Source organism: Periophthalmus magnuspinnatus, chromosome 3, assembly GCF_009829125.3.
Source record: "Periophthalmus magnuspinnatus isolate fPerMag1 chromosome 3, fPerMag1.2.pri, whole genome shotgun sequence".
Taxonomy (NCBI): domain Eukaryota; kingdom Metazoa; phylum Chordata; class Actinopteri; order Gobiiformes; family Gobiidae; genus Periophthalmus; species Periophthalmus magnuspinnatus.
Window position 1 is genome coordinate 15,930,407 of NC_047128.1, and position 22,391 is coordinate 15,952,797.

The window sequence follows — 22,391 nt, forward strand, 5'->3', positions numbered from 1 at the left end:
TTTGTCTTGAAGTGAGTAGCGGAGGCACTATTGATGACGATGTGGTCTGAACTAATAGCCTTTTAAAATGAGCTATTGATCGGCCCAGGCAATTCTTTGAAAAGTGTTGAGGCGAAGACTGAACAAAAGGGGGACTTTTGCAGTGGAATAAAGAATAGATGAACGATATCTGAGCACATCTGCAAACAAAGACTTTAAGATAGCCGTGATTGGCCGGTGTGATTCATTATGAGGCTGTTAGGTTAATAGTGAGACTAATAGCATTTAAGAAGCAGTGCCAAAGATGGAGGAGGTCCTTCTAAAGAGTCATCCATCCTGCAGATAAAGTCCTGCATAGGTCAGTAGGTCTCACATCAACGGGTCTGTTTGCACGGCCATGACAGACGAGACATGAGCAGGATTTGAGGAAGTTTGTGCAAGTTTTGTTTGTTCACACTTCCATGTAAAGTTTTATAAATGAGGCCCTTCATCTGTAAGTAAATTCTAAGTAAACCCTTTTGCTAAAATTCACTGCAGAAAAAAAAAATCCATTTCAACTCAAACCACAAGCAACTAGGATGTCAGACACTCATTGAAAATCCCAACAATTTTAGTGGAAAGGTGTTCATGAGTAGTTAAAGGAGTTAGATAAAGAAGGAATACACCTTTCAGAGGAAACTACTATATATGTGAAGTTGAAAATAAACAGAAGCACCAATAGTAGCATCAGATATCGGCACCAATCCACAATTGGATCTATTTTGTAATAAGTTAACTGTGTTTTTTGAGGAAAAAGGGCCATTCTCTGTCCCTATACTGATACCAGATAATATTGGGATTCCACAGATACTTAAAGCCAAAGTATTGATATTGGACCTGACAAAGCTGGATCAATGTGTCCCTTAGGACACCTGGATTAGTGCTATACTAGCCGTGGGCCAGATGTACTGCTGGGGGGCAGTATGGCAGGAACAAGTTTACAGAAACAAACAGTGAGAGTGAGAGGAAGTGAAATGAACATCCAGAGCAGTGTCCACTGCAGTCCCAGCTGACCCAGAGCAGACTGAGGTCACACTCTGAAAGCAATATACTCTCAGCACTATTTAAAAAGCTGGACCTGTTCACACAGTGGACTAAAGAATGAGTGAACAGAACTTTGGGTCAGGGCACTATAACTCACCAAAAGCAGACAGTGGGTCACCATTCATTCGCTTTGTCGGTACTAGACTTTGGAGCTCTTTGTCCCTGGAGTTATGGACATTCACCTCACATTCAAAGCTAAGATGAATATTTATGTGTTTACAATTGGTGATATATATGATATATATACTACCAGTCAAACATTTGGACACACATTCTTTTTCAAAGTTGTTTTTCTTTACATTTACTACATTACATACATACATTATATATACAGAAGACATCAAATATATGATGAAAGACATGGAATTATGTAGCATATAAAATGGTGAAAAAAGTCAACAGTTGTCTCCTCGTGTAGTGAAGAAAATGAACAGGCAACATCACACCATCAGGCTCCTTTATAAACAGAATACAGTAATAAAGTTGTATGCCCTGAAGAAGCCCAAAATGTGCAGCAAAGGCCCATTTAAGATTAAATATTAGATGGAAAAAATGGGGGATTTGGGATATCTTATTTAGTTAACCAGACTTTATTTGGCCAAAAAAATTGCTTCACATTTGTAGCTAAATGGCTTAGAATGATAAAAAAAATCCTTCTGAACGATCCATCAAAAGTTTGATGTACGTAAATCCTAAGTGTAATCTTTATGAAAAATGTATTTTGGAAAAAACATCCTTTGAAGTCCCAAAGTCCCAAATCTATGGACGCAAGTTGATTAAAGTGATAATATAACTGTAACTTTTTGGGAGTGGAAAGTCGACTACATGATTCCATGGAAATGAAAAGTTAAAAACAAGCAGGAGGAGGCTGGCCTAGAGGCCAAATAAAGAGTCAGGTTTGAGGAGAGGCAAGCCCGCTCACAGTAACACTGCACGTTTCTCTATGTTTTTCAGTGGAATAAAGACATCCATTATTTTGGTCTCGTTTTTGATGTTTCCAGGTTAAAGTTTATATGTTGAGAGAGCAAACAGACCAAAAAAAGAAAAAAACTGTTTAGTAGTAGTGTGACTTTTAAAGTACCGGTAGTTGGACTGCATCACATCAACTGCATCATTTTTTTCTGGTCTTAAAGTTGTATGGTAAGCCAGGCTACTCTGCAATTGCCTTAATGATAGTTTATGGAGAGTGATCTCTTTTTTGCTATGCCTTACCTTCCACTCCGCTGATACACTTGACTCGATCGCGGACCTCCACGTTGTATCCTTCGAAGGACATGAAAACCCCGTTGGGATGGTAGGGCTCTCTCTGCGCATATACTTTAGAGTAGCTGTGCTGGAACTCGAAGCGCTCATAGCCGTCGTACTGCACTACTTTGCCATACACCTCGAAGTACTTCTCCATCCAGCTGAAGGGGAAGTAGACTTCAGCACCCTCCCGCCTGCCTTTCACCGTAGCCTCATCGTTGATCAGACAGTCGATCTCCTCAAATCTGCTCCCTGCCGCTGCCGCCCCGACCACAGGAGGGGGCTCGGGGGGCTGGGGTGGTTGCTGCTGGCTGCTGATGCTGGCTCCACCCCCTCCCTCTCTGGGACTGGGGGGCACGGCAGCTACGGCGTTGCGAGGGAGGAAGCGCAGCGAGGTGTGGGTGGTGCATCGGTTCCACAGGAGTACAGTGATGAGGGTGAAGAGGGCGCAGATGATGATGAGGGTCTTGTAGTTGACCCGAGCGGCCAGGCAGCGCATCCTCACAGCTCACCTGAGAAACACATAAAGCAGAGCTCAGTCAGGGAGGGCTCTGGAGGGGAAATCAGCAACTTTAATCAACTTTATTTGTCCCCGAGGGGCAATTCAAACACATTAAGCAGGAAAATACAATAACAGTAGAAAGCTCAAAAAGTCTCAGTGCAGCTTAATGGGTAGGGTCATCAGATCTTGTGCCAGAACAGTTTGAGGTGAGTATCAGCCCTCAGGACAAAAGTCTCCATCCGCTTCTCTGTCTTTCCTCAGTATCCTACAGTCCAGGCATCATAGCAGTGCATCGAGTACATGGATTTTTTTTTTTCCTTCTTAGCATATTACCCAGGCCCATCAGTGACACGGCCTGGGGATAATTCTGTGTAGAACTGAATATTTTAGAGAAATGAGAACAACACTGAAGAAAAGCTAAGGTAAACGTTATTGTCCTACAAGGGGAAATTTGTCTTGGGCACGAAATGAGGTGCATAAAAGGCAAGTTGAAAAAGTTAGAGCAGAATCTATACTCAGTGCAGTTCATAAAATACACTCAATACAATGAATCCATTTGATAGATTACTTATTTGCACATAATGATTACTGTAAACGGTACTGCCACATTATTAATATGAAAAGGCAACACATATGACTTACAGTATGTACTTATGTTCTTGTGTTCTAAGTCAAATGAGGGGTTTCCACATGCATAGAATGAAGAATGCTAAATACTTTTGAATCTTGAATAGTGAATAACAGATCCAACATTGTATATAACCAAAGGGGTGCTACTACATTTACTTGCTTATTTTAATTTTTATTTGAGAAGGGCTTCAAATTCAACTTACATTCTCACTTGTCTAATAACACATCTCACAAGAACTACAATCTGTTGTACTGGGGATGATTTTGACAAAGCTGATCTGCTATTCAACCATTCACACTATTTATTTAGTAATGCCATTTCTCAACAAATATTACTCGAGGAATCTCAAATGATGTTTTGCTGCTAAACATTTAGCACGATGTGTCAATACAAACGCATCTCTTCAACTCAAAACATTCAAAACAGGTCCCTAACGATTAAATCACCCTTATTATGTAGGTATTATCTAGGTGTACAGAAGCATGTCCACGCTTTCCCCATAGCAGTGTCTGATTGTGTATGGATGTATTCAGAGTGCTGCAGGCTGCGTGTGGAGGGGCTGCAGCACAAGTCACCACTGCTCACACTAATTAAAGCCGGAGCCATAGAGCATAGTGTACAGACAGCACATCCAAGCCTCTGTCCACTGTCCACACACACGCGCGCACGCACCCACACACATTACACTAGAGCTCATTAACTGCACACAGCCACCCGCACTGAAGAGACCGCAGACACACACACACACACAAGGCCAATATGGGGAGAAAGCTGCAATCTCATCAAGGCAGTTTCATGGTGGCTGTTAAATGCTAAGTACTAATAAGCAATGGTATTTACAGAGGAAAATGGTTTACTAGATTAATTAGATACCTATGAAGGAATCAATATAGGAGTTGCAGTATTGTAAAAGCAAAAACATTCACGATTTTTGTTTTAATGATAGGATTGTGTCACTTTTACAACAGGAGAAAAGACTGCAATGTGAATTTGTGCTCCATGTGTTTTAGAACAGAGGTCTAAACTACAGGATTAGTATGTGTAATCCAGACTATACTACGTCTTACAGTTTGATGACAGTGTTATTTTATAATTCACCCAATATCTGTGGCTCTCAAAGTGTGATTCGTGTACAACCAGTGATATATATTTTTTACGGGTCGTACATAAGGTCCATGTAGAAAGGACAGGCTTACAGTGGCTGGGTTCCAGAGAGTTACACATAAAAAAAATAAAAAAAAATAAAATAAAAAAAATAAGACTGTGGCAGGTTTGGAGTCGTCCACTTTTTTAAATTTTTATTTTACAAAATAAACAATGTGACAAAGTGCAAAAAGTGCAGGTGCGATAAAGTTCACAGGAGGATCAGGAGCAGGTCTTCTCCAGCAGCAAAACACCACAATGATGGTATAGGGCGCCTTATATAACACTGGATAAAACAATTAAAACTCATTAAAAGGGATGTAAAATTAACATTAGTGCTTTAAAATTAAGTAAAAATTTGCCAGTAATAATAATAATCATAAGCACAAAACCATATAAAACACAATGGCAAAATCTAAACCTTAATACTACTTTAAAAACATAAAAGCTACACACACGTGAACACAGTCAAGATGCAACTAAGTGCTCCTCGCTATAAAAGTGCAATGTAAACATTATAAAGTGCAAAGTGAATGAAAGATGAAAGTACATGTGTGAATCCATGAGTAACAATACGAGTTTGTTACAGTGCTCTAAAGTTACTTTACACTTGCTTAATTTCTTCCATGTCCATTAAGTGACGTATTAAGTTTGTCTTTGATTTATGAAGTTTGCTTTAACTGTAAACAAGCTCATTCCCATCATTTCACTACTCAAACTGCCTTCGCTATGTAGTTAGTCAACTTAAAAGGAACAGCATGTAAGATCTTGATTGTAAATTCCACAAACATGAACTGTGTCCCCAAATATAACATTGATTATTATTATTAATGACAAATTAGGTGTTTTGGTTCTCCAGATCTAATCTAATCAGAAAGCAGAATGAGCCTCACACGAGTCTCTCAGTTGCGTTGCCAGAGTCAATGCTGAAATCCAGTTGGTTTAAACCTAAAAAGGCCTCTCTCTGATCTGAATGGTCACTACCTAAACCCCAGCACCTGCAGCCAATCATGAATCAGTGCTAGTGCAGCCTCTGCACCTCAGTGAGTGAATTCTGAGCTTTTACATGAGGCATGGCCTGTCCATATAGCTAAATTTAAAGACCTTTTTATTTAGAAAAGCTTACTGATAATGTTTTTAGTTTTTAGCAATTAGCATTTTAATGTTCTTTTATTGTAGCACTCTGGGATTTTGTTTAATGAAGAGTGCATTATAAATAAAATGTATTATTGTTAAATTTATTATATACTGAGAATGAGAAAAATTTGTATGTGTCTTCTATCTGCAGATTAAGGCGCTGGCAGCCAAAGTTGTGATTGTAGTAACTTTTTAAAACTGTAAAAGCACAGGGCTACATATGTCCCTTTAAACCAGACCTATTCAGCTAAATTTACTTTACAGAGCTTTTTCCCATGTTAAAGTCCATTTCCCCAATTTAAGTTGTATTTGGAGTGATTTGTGCATGTCTGAGTGATCTTTAATCACTTATTTTCAAGACAACATATTTCCGATCAACTCACATTTTCACTGCCACTGGCATACATCCACTACTCTGTACTCACTTCGTTCTCCGATTTTATTTTCTTAATTGGTGATGCATGTAGAATTCAGCAGCGTTGCTTATTTCTTTTGGTAAAAATGAAAAAAAAAAATCCACTGCTCACTAGCGTTATCTGCAGCTAACCATCAGAGATGCCGACAGATTGTGATGAAATTGACAGCAACGTCGGCTCCAATTGCCCACCACACTTTTTTAATGCAGAAGTTAGTGGATTTGTTTCTTTTATTAAGTTGTCTTAGCACAATATTGTGATTTAAAATGTGCAATTTATATCATAATGATCCACAGGTGTCATAGATTATAACTACAGAACAGACGCAAACACAATATTCTTTAAGCAATAGCAGCATTGTTTTTATTTTGGTTCTAAAACCTTAATTCCAGTCAGGATGTACAAAGAGTTTTAAAAGTCAGATTTTTTTTTGTTCCAGATCATTTCAGGTGATGCTACAACACATCAGCACACACACACACACACACCCGAAGCATTTTATAGGCTCCAATTCAAAATGGCTGTCTGCCGTGTGGAAGTCCCTGTTGACAAATGTGTGGCTGTCTCTTTTGCCTGATGAATTGTTGTGTCATCGTAAAAAGTATGATGGATATTTAAAGAAGTGTCAGGCCGGTGCAGGGATGAGAGATTAGGCCCAGGGGAGCAGTGACAATGCTAATGTGCTGCACAAGAAGCTCTGGAATACAAGGCACTATCAGGGAAGCCTCTGGAAAGAATGGTGTTTGTGGTGATGACACAGACAGGCCTACTGATACTTTATAACGTATGTCATCACCATTCTCCAGGGGCTGAAGTTAACTGGAGGCACTGCTCTGTCTGAAGGTTTCTTATTCAAGTTAGACTTTAATCTGAGCTTTGTTTTAACACAATCTGACAATAAATGACTGATTTAGCTGGAACTACAACAGGTAAGGTGCAAAGTATATCAATAAGTCCTGTAGTACAGCGCAGAGCTTAAAGCAGCATGCACTACTAACTACAGCTGTGAACTCATGTACCATTTACAGACAGCAGACAAATCCCTATGGTGCTTAGATCACAAGCACCATTAATAGACTGGTCAGTCAAGGCAAGCTCAATTGAACAACTGGCAGATTGGAGTCAAGAGAGTCAAATTTTTCCCATTCTGTCCAAGTCTATACATCTGAGCACCTACAGCCCATCCTCTGCACACGTCACAGTAACACGGGAGCTGGGCTGTGGTCAGGAGTCAGCGCACGCTCTAGACTTTCACAGATTTACAATTCCAAAATGTTTAATGTGAAACAGGCTGCAGCAGGCCCCTGGTATGAGCCCACAGGCCGCAAGCTGGGATCAAGGCATATGAATTTAATAAACACTTTGAATTTGGTGTCAGGCCACTGCACAGTTTAGAGGAGGATTATGTAACGCTCTTTATTCATCTGTGTTTGAGATGCAGATCTACTGAACTCCACCAGTTAATTACAAGAAAAACAAATCTGATTAGCACCACTGAACACACAGTCTCTTGAGCATTCTGTACCTAAAATGTATATTATTAGCTGTGTGTACACAACGGTTGTGTGCACACAACACTGGAACTGATGAAACAATTACTCCAATGTATGTGTGTGTGTGTGTGTCTTTGTGTGTCTTTGTGTGTGTGTGTGTGTGTAATAATATTATTATTATTATTGTGATTTTTATTGTTATCATCATCATCATCTGCATGTTAGTAGCGATTTGATGAGACTTAAAGAGGTGTTTTTTTTTTTTTTTTTTTTTTTTTTTACTTCCATGGGGTATTAACTGCTAACAGAACATATTAACATGTTTTTATAATTTTCACTTTTGTTTTTGGTGCAACCATGTTAAGTCACTCCCCCTTCAAAGTGTTAATGAAACTATTGCACATTGCATCAGGTTTGTGAAGTTATAGTGTACAGTTTGCATCATGTTTTTGTTTATTTATGGAGAATTGTCATGTGGGAGCAGGGGTGACTTGGATCTGTGAGCTAAGCATTGCACAGAATTTTACAGCTAATCGTTCAAAGGGTTCTTATGGGGCCCCGGGAAAGATCACTACATTATTCAAAAAAGCATGGATGCATAACAGTGTAGTGACGCAGAAGGGAAGCAACACCCTGAATTTCATTGGTAGGAATATGACGCCGGTTTATATTGACTGAACAGCGGGTCCAGTACGTACTCTGAGCGAGTTACTTACAGATTGCCTGTTATGCCAACTAAGACAACTGCGGTGTGGATTTGCCTAAAGTAACATGGTTTCACAAGATGTGATGTCTGGGAAAAATCGACTTCTTGCGGATTTTTCTTGCCTCACCTGCACCCGCAGTCGGCCGAGGTCAGTGTGGCAGGATGTATTGATTCTAATGACTTGCGGGACCCGCACAAGTCCCGAACCACACCGCACTTGCAGTAAGTGTTCATCAGGCGTGAAACACTCCGCTACCATCTAGGACCCTCATCTATCAAAAGACAAGAGTAAAGCGGAAAGAGTCCAGAGAAGGGCAACACATTTTGCAAGTATGACTAACAACTATGTTCCAAAAAGGCAGAATAACATCTATGATCCGACATCTGATAGAAAACTCTTGAGGAACGTCTAAAACATCAACAACTTGTCCTAGTTTATAAAATGATTCATCTCATTGCAGCTGACCACCCAACCAGATCTAGATACAACACGACCCAATATAAAAATCTCTCTCCCTTCAGTGGTATGGTATCATTTTGGAGTTTGCAGATTTATCAAACAGAACCAGGATCAGAATTGTTGTTGCTGGGGTATTATGCAAAATAGATTTTTTATTTTTTTTTGCTTTCTACCATGTTATAATTATCATTTCCTAGTCAAAAACATCCCTGAAGAGGTTATAAATGTCATCCATGCATGTTTGAGTAATTTTTGAGATCTCCCCCAGGCCCTATTTGAACCCTCCCATATGCTTAGCTGGAAGATTCTGTGCAATGCTTCACCCACAAACTTAGACCATCAGTACTCATACTTATAAAAGTTTGTGAAAAAGAGGGACAGCATGCAATGTTTTGTAAAAATCCCTGCCTTTAAAAACAAGCCTCATTGCACAAACTTCAATGAACGAAACAAAAACAACTCTCGTTTATAATGAGAACGCTACATTAACATGGGTGTAAGCACAATTGTTGCGGTTGGCCTTACAGAGCACACCCAGCACATACAGAGCCATCCGAGTGTGGTGACATTTACATTGCATTAAAAATACTCCCACTCTGCTGAGGAGACTGAGGCTCTTGTAACACTGAATGAAGTCTTAAATCATATTGTTAGCTTGAAATTGTAATACATTTTTATGCAAATCCCTCATTATAAAGTGCATTTAAAGAGGGGGTATTGCACTTCTATGGGGTAACTACTAACACATAACATATTTAGATCACCATGTTTCCCATTATTGTTTTGAAAATGTATATTAGCCAAAAATAACTTATTCTCTCCTTCAGAGAACTATCGGGTTTATCAAGTTATGTATCATGCTTTTGTATATTTATGGAAAATTGTCATTGTGGGAGCATGGGTGATGTAGCCTTGTGGGCTGAGCATTGAGTCTTGTACTGCTAACCATAAGGAGGGATCAAATAGGGCCTGGGAGAGATTGCTAACTTACTCAAACATGCATGGATGACATCTACAACCTCTTCGGGCATGTTTGTGATGACTTTGGTAGACAGATCCAAAAAGTCAATTTTGCATAATGCTCCTTCTTTAAAATTTCAGCAAAAACTAGACCAGCGAACCCTTATTGTTATATGGTAAAAACTATGCACTGTGTAACTTTTATGTTGCTACTTGTCTCCATAGAGAAGCTACTGCTTGGAATGTTCCACAGTATGGCATTATTGGCATTACAGATATGCATCCACTTATAAGGAGTCAGGTAACAAGATATTTTTTCAGCACAAAAAACAAAAATAAAACATGAATACGTTTAATGCCTTACTATGAAACATACCAGGCACAGCAATAACATCTTTATGCAAGACAAGCAAGTATCGATCTCTCCATCAGTAAAGTTACATAATGCATTTTTAACAGTAACTTCTTCAAAATGGTGGCATACAAGTATAATGAGTAAAGGATCACAGAGTAGTTCCCTCTTATATATTTTTTTGTGCAAATACAGAAACAATTTATTTTAGTTAATACCATAAGCCTATTATTCAAACTTACAATGTTATGATTTGCTATTGCAGCATTATCACATCAAAATACCAACATCCTTTCGACACTTGTATAACCTACAAAATAGTTAGTCTCTCAAACTCGGCCCCTCAGTCAAACTTTTAAGCCATGCGAAATCCGCTCTGTAATCCAATTGTTTTAGATGAAGCGGTGCGCAGGTATAGGCATAATCCCCACACACTGCTCGATCTGTAGACGCTGGGATGAACCAGGTCTCCCTCCACTGGACATGAGATGGAAGAGACTGGGCAGAGAGAGGAGAGGAGACTAAGAGAAGAAAGTGGAAAACAAAAGCAGATGTGTATCTTATGAGCTCCCTGTGCTGTCCTGAATAGCGTGGCTCCTGGTAAACGCTACAGTCTGGATACTTAAATTAAAATGTGACAGCTGTCTGCAGCTTCAAACACTGACCGCATTATACTGTCACTGATCCACAGACTCTGCACTAGAACGGAAGCTATTATTTACTTATCCTAGTAAGGGTAGGGTAGGGTTCCTGATGGGGCACATGTAGTACACGTTTGTAGAAGTCTAACTGCAGGATTAGGGCTGGGAAACTTTCAATATTTTTTTCTACCACAAAAGGTGCTCTACAAAAGTCTGTCCGCAAACAGGCATCAGGTTACAGGTCTGATCTGTGGAGAGGCATGCGGGTCACAGTTAGAATGCTTTCAAATACTAGTAATTGAACAAGATACATTTAATGCACTACTGTAGAACATTCCAGTTAGTCTGTATCCTTGGAGACCATGTAAGAAACTAGCTATGAACCTCTGAGATGCTACAGACTTTTTAACAACAAATGTGGCAAAAGAGTTTCCAGAGAGATACCGATCGAAACAATCAAGCGGAGTCTAGCAAGATGGCGGCGCGCCCGATGTTTGCTGCTGTTTTTTAGTGCACGGCCAAAGTCGGTCTGTAGAACTACTGCTACTAATGCTCCACAGCTTCCTGCCAACAACAGTCAGGCTGTTCAATCAGAGACTCTGATTGGACTCTGTATTACTTTTAGTACATCTGCCGTTGCACTGAATTGGGGTGGCTGTGTGAAACACCATTTCATTTATGTAACATAAAAATGACAAATAAAGTAATCTAAGGTAAGCCATTTAATCTAATAAATCATGGAAACAAGCTCCTGTGACAGCGTTTACCTTGTACCTACAAAGACAACACAGAAAAACAATGTAGATACATTTATAGTGACACTAAAGGCCAACACACACACACACACTGAGATGCTACAGCAGAGGCTACTGTTTCACCCTGCAAGAAACTCTCATCTCTCACTAACCTCACTATGACCTGCTCAAACCAATGCCCTTCTGTCTTCACTGCCTCTCACTTGGTTTCTCATTTTGTCAGGAAAAATTTTAAAATGTGCAAAGCCTTTTAGGAGTTAAAAACAAAAACAAAGAACAAAAACTCAGGAGTATCTTAACATTTTCTGTAATAGCTTCTATACAGGTCCCCAGCCCTAAGAGACAAAACAATACTGCACATCGCATAAGGTTTGTGAAGTTGTAGTGTAGTTTCATTAGACGAATGCATGCCGATTGTAATGTGATAGTGCTCTGAAGGACTTACTGTGGAAAGCAAAAGGAGGGGAGACTCAGAGCATCAAACATTTAACTGAAACTTGTTCAACATGTTAATACAGATTTTCAAAACAATAAAATGTTACATGATATGTTATATGTTAGAAGTTAATGCCTCAAAGAGTGAAGGCCAGGCAGCCCCCCTCACCCTCTGTCCTTCAGCACTGTGTATCTGACGGTACAAAGACCTTCTGCTGCTTCTGCTTATCTTGAAAGGCCAATACAGCATCTGGAGCCAGGGCCTGCAGCAGGTGTGCAGTCTCTCACACAGTTAGCTGGGGCTCAGTCAGAGGCATATACTGTAAGTGAAGGGCCTACCTGATTTTAATGTCTTCTGGTTTACCTATACATTTTACAAAGCATTTTAATAGAGAAGCTACTAACAGGGTCACTCACTCATCCAATCCAATAACTTCTCTGTCATGGTGCATTTACAAGAGTGACAACACAACATTAAAGCCCTTTACAAACATGGACGATCAGACAGACATCAGCCTGCTCAGATGTGGACTGTTTGTACAGTCTTTCCCACTTTTCCCAGCTTTATTGCCGTGAGTGTGAAGAACTCCGCTTATTTCTCCGTTAGCTTTATAGCCACTGCGCTGATACGTCATCACTGGCTCCCCCCTTGGACTCACTCCTATTGTTTTCAAATGTTAATTACAGAAGTAGCATGACCTTTATTGATGTGTATGTACTGCACAGAGCAAGAGTAGAGCGGGGACAGCACCAAGAGATCACCTGTTTGAGCTGAGCTTTTACAAACAGAGCAGTCTCAGCGGCACACGGTGCAGCTTCAGTCTGCTGGCTGTATGGCTGGTTAGCAGTATTCTGTGTAATTCAAAGCAGCAAGAGGAGCTCAGACCACATGCCGTGCAGTTGTGGGCGCCGGGGTGCTCCGGATTAATTCCGTTGGGAGTCTTTTTGCTGGACGCCAGAGCCGACCATGGCCTTTTCTCCTAACAAATGAATAGTTATGCCGTGAACGCGTGGCTGGCGCATGCAGCTTCAAAGGTGGTGACCACAACAGCACGGCAAAACACCACACTGGGAGTGTCACACCACAAATAAACCACTTCTACAGGAGTCACAGCTGGACCGGTGGGTGTTACGGGGGTAGAGGCTGATGAGAACCAAGTGCATGATCCTATCCCAAACAGTTGTTTCTGCGTCATGGTGCAATATCAAAGTGATAGAAAGGACTATGTGGGCGGGGCTGCAGTTCAGAATCAAACATGTTTCTCACTCATGGTTAAAAATCAAGTACGTTCACACTGAGGCTATTAAAGCAAATGCAGGAGGGAGCAGGGTGCACCAGTCAGAGAGGACACTTTTTTTTTTTTTTTTTTTACTTCAGACCGTTCACATGGAGAAATTTAGGTTTTATGTCATATTATAGCTAAAAGCTACAACAACATTTGCCTTTTCCAGGTCAAATCAGAGTCAGGTTTGTGGGGAGAGGGGGAGAGAGAGAGCGGGAGAGAGGGAGGGGGAGAGAGAGAGAGAGACAGAACAAGAGAGACAGAGAGAGAGAGAGAGGGAGGGGGAGAGAGAGAGAGAGCGAGAGAGAGAGAGAGACAGAGGGAGAGAGAGAGAGAGAGAGAGAGAGAGAGAGAGAGAGAGAGAGAGAGAGAGAGAGAGAGAGAGAGAGAGAGAGAGAGAGAGAGAGAGAGAGAGAGAGAGAGAGAGAGAGAGAGAGAGAGAGAGAGAGAGAGAGAGAGAGAGAGAGAGAGAGAGAGAGAGAGAGAGAGAGAGAGAGAGAGAGAGAGAGAGAGAGAGAGAGAGAGAGAGAGAGAGTTGTAAAGCTGTTCTATGCAACTTTTCTGGTGGAGGTTTGGCAACTTGCTTGTCTCCATGGATATGTTGCGTGGCCTAGAATATTCCACAGTATGGCATTAAATCTACCTGTCTTACATGTATTCAATTGCAGGTGTTTTTATTTCACAGACATACCGTAAAAATGTGCATTCTTACTATAAGTGGGCTGGAATCTTGTCCTGCTTGTCTCCTTAGATGAAATGTCCTCACAACAAAGATGCCAAGTTGTCAGCCCCTCCTATGGATAGCTGTACATCACACTGCTGCTCGCTAGTGTGATGTACAGCTATCCATAGTGTTTTACATTGTCACTTGTACCAAAATGACAATGTAACAATGCCGAATCCTACGTGCAACAACGATTACAAAAATAAAACTGGAGAACAAAGTAGGCACAGGGCAGTGGGTGGATGTTGGTGGCGGTGAAAAAGGGGGTTGATCGGCCATATGGCGTCTTGAAAATAAATGATTTAAGATTGGTCAAACATGCTCAAATCACTACAAGTACAACTTTAAGAGGGTGAATGTGAAGGGGAAACAACTACAACATGGTTAAAAGCTCTGAAAATTCAATTTTGCACAATAGGTCCGCTTTGATATGAAAATATAATCTGAATATTTTACTCATTAACTGCAACCTGTGTCAAACCAAAATAATTATTACAGTACTAGCAAATCTCCACACATCCATACGGCACTTCCAGTCTAACTACACTGCTGATGTGTGTCCCGTCCCTTCACACAGAGCACTGCATTTAGAGCATGATCTAAAGTACATGGGGCGCTGGATGATTGAGCAGAGCCGATTTTCTTCTCTGCTGTCCCACGCTGTAAAAATCACCAGCAGTCATCACACCAATAAAAGCTGAGAGCTGCACACACTCTCAAGGAGCTACCCAAGAAAAGGGCTGCTCTGTGCTCCGGGTACAGCTGCTATGGCTCCACTAAACTCCGGGCATGTCAGCGCTCCTCTCCACCACTCAAGCATGAACCAAATGCCAAAGAGTGCAGGGCGAGGTGGGGTGTGAGTGTTTACAGATCACAAAATATACAAGAGCTGTTTCCATCGGTGTCTTAAGTGAGACACACCAGCCCGGTTAAGAGATCCAAAGCAGACCTCGAGGTACTGCCTTCCAAAGCGGTCCGACTCTCCCGTAAACTAGTGTAAAGGGGAGCTACACAGTACAGTGAGATGATTGGGTAAGTGCGAACACAGACTCAGGCGAAAACAAGACAGCAAAAAGAAAATATAAACAGATAGACATTTCTCAAACGCTGACTTAATCTTCTGATAAGCCCCTGTTAATTATGTAGAAACATAACAAAATAAGATTAAAAAAATAAAAAAAAGTAGTTTTGTCTCATAGCACGACAAATGTGGAATTCATGTTTTTTGGTGAACTGATGAGATTGAAAATTAAGGGTATGGTTCAGGTAAAATATAGTACGATAAAGTACGATATATATTGCTATTGATATTGAAACTACTTTATGCCACCGACACAAAGCAGGATAATCCCAGTGAAACTTATTTTAAAATGGACTGTGAGCTGCAGCACATAAATGTCACAATGAACCAATAATTAGCAATAGAAGTTATTTATTCAACGCTCTACAGCACAAATCTTACCTTACATAAAAATGACAAAAATCTCCCCACTATTGCAAAGAAATATTCAGCCTCAAAATGTATTGCTCCAGTTTTCATATACTAAAAGATAAGTCGATATAGTAATTATCGTGCCAGGCATATTCTGGAGGCATGCCGTTACTATGGAAACACATGACGCCATTCAGCTAACTGAGCCAAAGAGCTCCGAGATGATGCCTAAGGTAACAGCAACCTGGCAGACAGAGGTAGTACTCAGCTACTCCATTACTTTTACTCCTGATTGAGTTTAAAAGTACAGTACTCTGGAAAATGTCTGTTTATGTTATTGTTTCTATTGAAGATACTCTGCTTTTAAACTTACTCTTACTTGTACTTTCCCCAAATATCCTTTATCTCACTTGAGCAATTTCTTCAACCACTACTTTGTACTTCTACTTGAGTAACATTATTTTGAAGTAAAAGTACTCTTACTTGAGAACATTTTTGGCTACTCTGTACTCAGCTCTGCAGGTAGCAAAAAGAAGAGAAATAGAGAAGTTGACACTGATCACCAACAGCCTCCGCTCATGGGTTGCAGATTCCCGTTTATAGGCACCATTTTGAGCACTTTTCTCCATTCAAAGGATATAATATTTAGTTTTGGATAGTTAATTGTTATGGCAACGGTGGTAATTTTTCATCACTCTGAAACGCATTTTATTGTTAAATCAAAGATGGAGGCAAAGTGCTCAACTCTGTCTAAGCCGGGACACAAAGGGAGCAATTAGCAACAGAACACTCCATAAATATTGGCAGTGTGGTTAACGAATGGCTGTTTGTTTAGGTGAATAATTAATCAGTGAAAGAAAATGTGCACGCAACACACTGTTTAACAAGACACACAGAGTGAAATCTCTCAAGCACTCATGTTTAAAGCGTATTTAAAGGGTCCATATTATGCTATCTTCTGATCTATGTTATAATGTTGTTTCCTCATCACAAACAGACCTAGAGTTGTGTTTTATTTCTTTCACATGTTCAAAACAAACTGCAGATTTAGGCTAAGTTCTTCGCTCAAATTGAAAACACTGTGTTCCACCTTGTGATACAATATGGTAATATAGGACGAGCTCCATGTTTTTAAACTCTATACACTTTCACTAGAATTATTTGGATGATTTCAGCTCTGGAATTTCCACTCAACTTAAAATCTACTTCTTCATGACATCACAAGCATTTGGACCTTTGGAGATGTCGACAATCCTGGATAACGCAAACATGTGTGAATGAAACAAACCACAACTCCAGGTGGGGAGATGGCTCTGTGGTTGGTGAGATGCTTATTAAAAGAGGCAGTAGCTTATGGTAGAGCATGGAGAATGGGAAATAAATACTTCAGACTATGTTGAAAGAATTTAGTCATTATAGGGTAGGATAAAACTGATGCATATACATCAGAACTACCAACAATGTTATATTATAATACTAAAACTAGTAACCTACTTGGACGACTGAGGGATTGCTGCATAAAAAAAAGTAGATATAAGGCAATATAAAAGAAAGTACTGCAGAAAGTAGTTTTACTGTCTAATAAATGCTGTTTTAACTCTCATAGTCAGCTGTACTGAGTATCAATTCTATTCCTTAATACTGAAATTTGATTTTAATTTTAGCATTGTGACAACACTAGTCACCGCAAATAACAAATAAATTACTGTTAACACTTATTTTTATATAATAGGACAACAGTAATTAATAAATGTCAGAGCTGGGATCCAAACTGCCCACCTGGCTACAAGATAGGGGCCATACCAGCTGTGCCACTGTCACTCCATGCACAAGTCAAACGTGTAAAAGGTGCAATATCCTGGTGCTTGTCCTCCATGGGGATGATATTGCTTTGCCAAGTATGTTCTACAATATACCTTTAAACAGACACGAATAGGCCAGGTTACAATTCAGATCTGTGGACAGGTATTTTTAGTGGAAACAACTGAATAAATACAAGACAGACAAGTTTATTAAAGCAAAGCAATAGCATCTCCATGGAGACAGGCAGGCTACTTGCACCTTTACATTTTGTTGTAACTAACAAAAAGCTTAAAGCAACATCATGTAACTTTCTGGAGGTGGCATGCTGCCTGCATTGTTCCATGGGAATAGAAAGTTGAAACCATACTTGGGAACATTCTCCAAAGAGACAGATGTTTTAAATGTCATTCATGCATGTTTGAGTATTTATGGTATTTTTCTCTCTTGGGTCCTGTTTGAACGATTCTGTGCAATCCTCAGCCCACAAGCCTACAATACCCATGCTCCCACATGACAATTACCCATAAATATACAAAAACATGATACAAAACTGTACACAATAACTTCACAACCCTGATGCAATGTGCAGTAGTTTCATTAGCACACTGATTGTGTTGTGATAGCATTCTGAAGGGGGAGTGACTTAACCCAGGGAGCATAATGAGGAAAGACACGGAGCATCAAAAACAAAAGTGATGTTAATATGTTGTATTCAGTGAATATAGCATTTTCAACACCATAAAAAGTAACATGGTGTCCTAAATCTGTGATGTGCACTCCATAGAAGTAAAATACCGCCTCTTTAATGTGGCAGTGAAAATCTGAACACAATTACAGCACATTTTTGAAATAAAGTTGTTATACCCCGGTCTGACAAAAGTTGCCGTTTTTAGGTCAGACAACCATTGCTATCAAGAGATCTCACAAAGAACAAAGCAATCTCTTCTCACACACTGTCCGAAGCCCTACAACAACCTCAGGGAAAAAAAGTACACATTTAGCAGAGTTAGTTATCACTGCATCTTTAATATGTGATACAAGATTATATTTCAAACAGAGCCTGGGGCATCACCACAAACTGTGCTAATGCTATCAAATGTGCGTGTGCTTGCTAATCTGATGTTGTGAGTGCATGTGTAGAAGTGTTAGCGTAGCATTAGTGCTTTTGGTTTGATCTGTGCGTGCAGGATTAAACAGGTCATTAGCTAAAGGCTTGTAGCTAAGACCTCCTGTAGGATTATGCAAACTGCTTATTAAATGAAGCAAGAGCAAAACACACAGAATACTGACACTGGTGGAGAGTGTTACAGCAGGGAGCGGAGGATGGAGGAAATTCACACACAAAGGATGACCTTGTTCAAGACCAATTTTGAATTAATTCTAATGTAAAAGGTCCTATATTATACACAATATCTGTGAGCTTTAAGCAATGTTATAGTGTTGTTACCTTATCAAAAAAATACCTGGAGTTGTGTTTTGTTTCATTCACAAGTGTTTGACTAACCCTTTATTATTAGTCTACATCTTAAAAGCTCAAAATGCTAATTCCTTTAGCAACTTGTTTTTTTTGTTTTTTTTTTAACGAAAATACATGTCAACAAGTTTAATTTGTAACATCTGATATGTGAAACCATGTCACCACCAGCACCAGTGACAGTTCTGAAGATGGCTCACAGCTACATCTACTGTACTGTCTTTAAAAAGAAGTAGAAGAAGTTGCTAATGTATAAAAGAAGACAAAATGAAAGTTTTTGGATTAATGCTCTTTGATGTCATGGTATATAGTTGTAGCTTTCAAGTCAACAGTCACCTTTTCCTTTTAGTTCAGTACAGACAGACAATTCCAGGGTTGAAATTCTAATTGTTCTCAGGAAAGTGAATAACACAGTAGAGCACTTCCTGCATCACCGCATGACACCACAAGGTGGAATGGAGTGTTTCGTTTGAGAGAGGAACTCAGTCTAAATATGCAGGTTTTGTGTGTTAAACATGTGACTGAAAAAAAAAAAAAATCAACTCCATGTATGTTTTTGATGAGGAAACATTATAACAAATATTTGCGTAATATGGGGCCAAAATCAGGATTCAAGTTCACATTTTCAGCAATCCAACACTGATAATATCTGAGCGAAGAAGTCCTCTGCAAAGGACATTCTACTTCGAGTGCACTGGCCCAGCTGTTTCAGTTCTGAACCCAATATGGACAAACCAGTGCAGATAATGAAAATAGTATTTATTTCCTTTAAACATAATAATTTTACACAACTGATACGATTGGGCTGCAATTTATCAAGTAGCAACAGAACAGCTTTATCAATAAAAGTGCATATATTATGATATGTTCTGGGTCAACATTGACCAGTGCATTTCAACCATTTATAGACTAACAGGATTCAGGACTTTGCAGGATTGTTACAGATATCTGATACCAGTATCATACTGATGCATCACTAATTTCTATCGTACATAACTGCACTCTTTGAGATTTGCCAATCCACGTTGCTAATTTATCTTAATTATAGTTAATTTTAATTTATTTTTTTAAATAATTTTACTTCCGGGTTGGATAGAGACAGCAAATGCCTAGACATGATTCTGTAACGTTACCTAGCAACCATAGTATTAGCACGAGTAAGAACTCACCTCTACTCCCTGTATTTTTGTGCTTTTTCACTGATGTAAATCTAAGATAAATATTTACCATAGGTACTAAGTAAGAACAGAAAAACATGCAAACCAGCCACACGCACTCTAAGTAACAGTAATGCCTGATAGAACCATTCCAACACCAACCTGTTTTCCAGTCACCAAGAAGCAGTGGTCGTCATACCGACATTCCTCCCCCGGTCAGTCCTCAGCTGGACCCCCACTTCCTGCCACAGAGCACAGACACATGGGGTTAGGTCTGTGGAGATGAGTCTGTGTGTGACAGCGCACAAGAGACTATCAAAGGCTTGTGTTATGCTACATCCATGTGTTTTTTACACAATGAGCTGATATCACATCTGACTTGCTAATAGTGTGCTAATTTACACCCTTATTGTTGATTTATGAACATCACAGACTTGTCTTAAATGTAAAACAGTACAAGCTCATGCATTCATTAATGTTGTGTTAGATCATAAAAATGCTGTTTTATGAATGTTTTATAACGAACAGTACAATCAAAAGAAAATATTTCATCTGATAGGTTTGATCCCATTTTGGATAAGAGGCATGCAAAGGGTTACAAGATGATTATGAATTAGGACAGTTGCCATAGCAATTATCAATTTAAAGGTTTAGATTTTAAATTTCATAGATTTGATCTGTGTCCCCAGATATGAGGCAGATATGTCAAAACCAAATATAGCTTTTATGATAAGTCCCAATTTTTTTATGTTGGTGTTTTGACACGATAATCTAATCAGAAAGCAGAGCCTCTGATGAGTCTCTCATTTAGGTTGCCAGTTTCAAAGCTGAAATCCAGTTGGTTTAAACCTAAAATGCCTCTCTCTGATCTGAATTGTCACTACCTAAACTCCCGCACATGCGGCCAATCATGACTCAGTGCTAGTGCAGCCTCTGCGGCTCAGTGAGTGAATTCCAGAGGTTCTGAGCTTTTACATGAGGCCTGTCCATATACTGAGAATGAGAAAAACTTGAATGTAGCTGCAGGTTAAGGCACTTGTTAAGGCATACAACTAGCAGAAAAGTTAAACAGCTTTTATGCGAGGTTTGAAGTTTCACACCCCTCCCCCTCCTCCCTCACCATCATGGACATTACCTCCAAACCCACCTTGGACCCCCCTTCTCCCCCACTGCCCTCACAGTTTTGGAGCAAGACGTGACTAAGCTTTTCAGGAAGCAGAACCCCTGTAAGGCCCCGGGGGCACACGGTGTCTCTCCTTCCACCCTTAGACACTGTGCTGAGGAACTGGCTCCTATCTTCACGGACATTTTTAACACCTCCCTGGAGTCATGTCACGTCCCAGACTGCTTCAAGCTGTCCACCATCGTCCCTGTCCCCAAGAAGCCCAGGATCACTGGACTTAATGACTACAGACCTGTGGCTCTGACGTCCGTAGTCATGAAGTCATTTGAGCACCTGGTCCTTCACCTCCCCCCTCCTGGACCCTCTACAGTTTGCCTACAGAGCCAATCGGTCTGTAGACGCCATCAACCTGGCCCTTCACTTCATCCTCCAGCATCTGGACTCCCCGGGAACCTACGCCAGGATCCTGTTTGTGGACTTCAGCTCTGCATTCAACACCATCCTCCCTGCTCTGCTCCAGGACAAGCTCGCTCAGCTCAACGTGCCTGACTCCACCTGCAGGTGGATCGCTGACTTCCTGACGGACAGAAGACAGCACGTGCAGCTGGGGAAGAATGTCTCGGACACTCGGACTATCAGCACAGGATCTCCACAGGGCTGTGTACTTTCTCCCCTGCTCTTCTCCCTGTACACCAACTGCTGCACCTCCACCCACAACTCCGTCAAACTGGTTAAGTTTGCAGATTACACCACCCTCATTGGACTCATCTCGGACGGCGATGAGCCTGCCTACAGGAGGGAGGTGGACCGCCTGGTGTCCTGGTGCAGCAGCAACAACCTGGAGCTTAACGCCCAGAAGACAGTGGAGATGATCGTGGACTTCAGGAAAGTCACAGCCCCCCTGTCTCCCCTCACCCTGACGGATTCCCCCATCACCACTGTGGACTCTTTCCGTTTCCTGGGCACCTGCATCACCCAGGATCTCAAGTGGGAGCCAACCATCAGCTCCCTCATCAAGAAAGCCCAGCACAGGATGTTCTACCTGCGGCAGCTGAGGAAACGCAAGCTGCCGGTCCAGATGATGGTGCACGGCCATCACTGAGTCCATCCTCACCTCCTCCATCACTGTGTGGTTCGCTGGGGCCACTGCCAGGGACCGACAGAGACTGCAGCGCATTGTGTGCTCTGCTGAGAAGGTGATTGGCTGCAGCCTTCCATCTCTACAGGACCTGTACGTCTCCAGGACTCGGGGGCGAGCAGGCCGTATAGCAGCTGACACTTCTCACCCTGGACATGGACTATTTGAGCCACTTCCCTCTGGCAGGAGGCTACGGTCCATTGGGAACAGAACCTCTCATCATAAGAACAGTTTCTTCCCCTCTGCTGTTTGTCTCATGAACACTTTATAATATTTGCACAAAACTGGACACTTAATAACACCGGCCACTTTAATAAGT

General features: G+C 40.7%; 1 protein-coding gene across 3 annotated transcripts in view; it reads right to left on the bottom strand.

Moving 5' to 3' along the window:
• The window catches only part of glceb (glucuronic acid epimerase b), an 89,409-nt gene that overhangs the window by 33,562 nt on the left and 33,456 nt on the right, over positions 1 to 22,391 (bottom strand). For 2 of the 3 annotated variants that reach the window (XM_033991106.2, XM_055231582.1), the window contains 2 exons: positions 19,974 to 20,053; positions 2,275 to 2,819 (listed from right to left, as the gene is read on the bottom strand). In XM_033991106.2, the coding sequence (XP_033846997.1) occupies positions 2,275 to 2,806 (532 nt within the window). In that variant the 5' untranslated portion in view covers positions 2,807 to 2,819; positions 19,974 to 20,053. The remainder of the gene's footprint in view (positions 1 to 2,274; positions 2,820 to 19,973; positions 20,054 to 22,391) is intronic. The other variant, XM_055231576.1, reaches the window with a different exon arrangement.